This window comes from Phyllobates terribilis, unplaced genomic scaffold (assembly GCF_046119375.1).
Source record: "Phyllobates terribilis strain yellow unplaced genomic scaffold, ASM4611937v1 Scaffold_2__4_contigs__length_985480577, whole genome shotgun sequence".
NCBI classification, from domain to species: Eukaryota; Metazoa; Chordata; class Amphibia; order Anura; family Dendrobatidae; genus Phyllobates; species Phyllobates terribilis.
Window position 1 is genome coordinate 428,220,316 of NW_027362762.1, and position 2,931 is coordinate 428,223,246.

General features: G+C 46.0%; 1 protein-coding gene across 1 annotated transcript in view; it reads left to right on the forward strand.

The window, feature by feature from the left end:
• The first annotated feature begins 1,016 nt into the window (after positions 1-1,016).
• The window catches only part of DHX33 (DEAH-box helicase 33), a 90,106-nt gene continuing 88,191 nt past the window's right edge, over positions 1,017-2,931 (forward strand). Inside the window, exon 1 of the mRNA XM_073665236.1 lies at positions 1,017-1,373. Coding sequence (XP_073521337.1) covers positions 1,169-1,373 — 205 coding nt within the window. The 5' untranslated portion in view covers positions 1,017-1,168. The remainder of the gene's footprint in view (positions 1,374-2,931) is intronic.

The window sequence follows — 2,931 nt, forward strand, 5'->3', positions numbered from 1 at the left end:
ATGTCAGCTGATTCATGTGCCCGCAACAGCCGCGGGTGGAATCGCGATCCACCCGCGGCTGTTAACTAGTTAAATGCCGCTGTCAAACTCTGACAGTGGCATTTAACTCACGCTTCCGGAAAGTGCGTTGTTGGCTCCGCCCACTGGTGACCCCGTCACGTGATCGTGGGTCACTGATGGGTTGGCATGACAACCCGGGATCTGGATGAGATCACTGTGGTTGTCATAGCCGATCTGCTATGAGCGCCACCCAGTGTTCGGCGTTCATAGCAGATGAGCACTTTTGTTACACATAGCAGGGCTGAAGCCCTGTTATGTGTAACAGAGGCGATCGGATAATTGCAGCTTCAAGTCTCCTAAGGAGACTACTGATGCAAGTAAAAAGTAGAAAAAAAAGTTTTTAAAAGTATAAAAAAAATATAAAAGTGTAAATCACTCCCCTTTCGACCCATTCAAAATAAAACAATAAAAAAAATTCAAATATACACATATTTGGTATCGCCGCGTTCAGAATCGCCCAATCTATTAATATAAAAGAAAATTAATCAGATCGGTAAACGGCATAACGTTAAAAAAATCTAAATGCCAGAATTAAGTTTTTTTGTTGCCGCAACATTGCAATAAAATGCAATAACGGGCGATCAAAACATCGGATGTACCCCAAAATGGTATCTATAAAAATGTCAGCTCGACGTGCAAAAAATAAGCCCTCACCTGGCCCCAGATCCTGAAAAAGGGAGACGCTACGGGTCTTGGAAAATGGCGCCTTTTAGTTTAAAAAAATACAAAAAACTTTGGATATTTTTTTCACCACTCACTCAAATAAAAAAGAACCTATACATGTTTGATGTCTACGAATTTGTAATAATAATGGCATTCATATGTCTACAGCTTTCTTGCTGACCAGTCACAGCCACCATGGCTTACTCCTTAAGAGCTACGCTCTTACCCAGTGTGTCCCCCAATGTAGTGCAGCGAGAACTACGAGCCATTCCGAGGAGTTGCGGGCCCTCTGGCGGCCTCCTCTGGTAGTGCATGGCTAGTCAGCGGAAGCACGTGTGTTGGTGAGCGGAGGCTCCGTATGGTGTCCCCGGGTTGCTGCTGCATCTTCCGGGGGCACTCCTGGTGTCGCACCGATTAAGCAGCGGCTATACCCGTTTATGATACTATGTCTCAGGACTCCTATCACCCTCCGGCCAAGAAGTTCAAGCCGGGCTACATTCACACCAATCACAACTGGAAACGAGCCATGCAACCCGGGCCCAGGAAGCAGCCGGTGCCAATAGAGCAGCAGCGGCGCAGTCTGCCCATCTACCAGGCCCGGGCGGTGCTCATAGGGCAGCTCCGACAGCTGGAGAGCGCCATCATCATCGGTGAGTGACTGGAAGCCGCGGGCAGGGCCGTGTGTACTGCCTGCAATGTGTGTGTATGTAATGTGTGTGTACTGCCTGCAGTGTGTGTGTGTGTATGTAATGTGTGTGTACTGCCTGCAGTGTGTGTATGTAATGTGTGTGTACTGCCTGCAGTGTGTGTGTGTGTGTGTATGTAATGTGTGTGTGTACTGCCTGCAGTGTGTGTGTGTGTGTGTATGTAATGTGTGTGTGTGTGTACTGCCTGCAGTGTGTGTATGTAATGTGTGTGTGTGTAATATGTGTGTACTGCCTGCAATGTGTGTGTATGTAATGTGTGTGTACTGCCTGCAATGTGTGTGTATGTAATGTGTGTGTACTGCCTGCAGTGTGTGTATGTAATGTGTGTGTACTGCCTGCAGTGTGTGTATGTAATGTGTGTGTACTGCCTGCAATGTGTGTGTATGTAATGTGTGTGTGTACTGCCTGCAGTGTGTGTGTGTGTGTGTGTATGTAATGTGTGTGTACTGCCTGCAGTGTGTGTATGTAATGTGTGTGTGTGTGTATGTAATGTGTGTGTGTGTACTGCCTGCAATCTGTGTGTATGTAATATGTGTGTACTGCCTGCAATGTGTGTGTATGTAATGTGTGTGTACTGCCTGCAGTGTGTGTATGTAATGTGTGTGTACTGCCTGCAGTGTGTGTGTGTATGTAATGTGTGTGTACTGCCTGCAATGTGTGTGTATGTAATGTGTGTGTACTGCCTGCAGTGTGTGTATGTAATGTGTGTGTACTGCCTGCAGTGTGTGTGTATGTAATGTGTGTGTGTGTACTGCCTGCAATGTGTGTGTATGTAATGTGTGTGTACTGCCTGCAGTGTGTGTGTATGTAATGTGTGTGTGTGTACTGCCTGCAATGTGTGTGTATGTAATGTGTGTGTACTGCCTGCAGTGTGTGTGTGTATGTAATGTGTGTGTACTGCCTGGAGTGTGTGTGTGTGTATGTAATGTGTGTGTACTGCCTGCAATGTGTGTGTATGTAATGTGTGTGTATGTAATGTGTGTGTGTACTGCCTGCAGTGTGTGTGTGTATGTAATGTGTGTGTACTGCCTGCAGTGTGTGTATGTAATGTGTGTGTGTGTGTATGTAATGTGGTGTGTGTGTGTACTGCCTGCAATGTGTGTGTATGTAATATGTGTGTACTGCCTGCAATGTGTGTGTATGTAATATGTGTGTACTGCCTGCAATGTGTGTGTATGTAATGTGTGTGTACTGCCTGCAGTGTGTGTATGTAATGTGTGTGTACTGCCTGCAGTGTGTGTATGTAATGTGTGTGTACTGCCTGCAATGTGTGTGTATGTAATGTGTGTGTGTACTGCCTGCAATGTGTGTGTATGTAATGTGTGTGTGTACTGCCTGCAGTGTGTGTGTGTGTGTATGTAATGTGTGTGTACTGCCTGCAATGTGTGTGTATGTAATGTGTGTGTATGTAATGTGTGTGTGTACTGCCTGCAGTGTGTGTGTGTATGTAATGTGTGTGTACTGCCTGCAGTGTGTGTATGTAATGTGTGTGTGTGTGTGT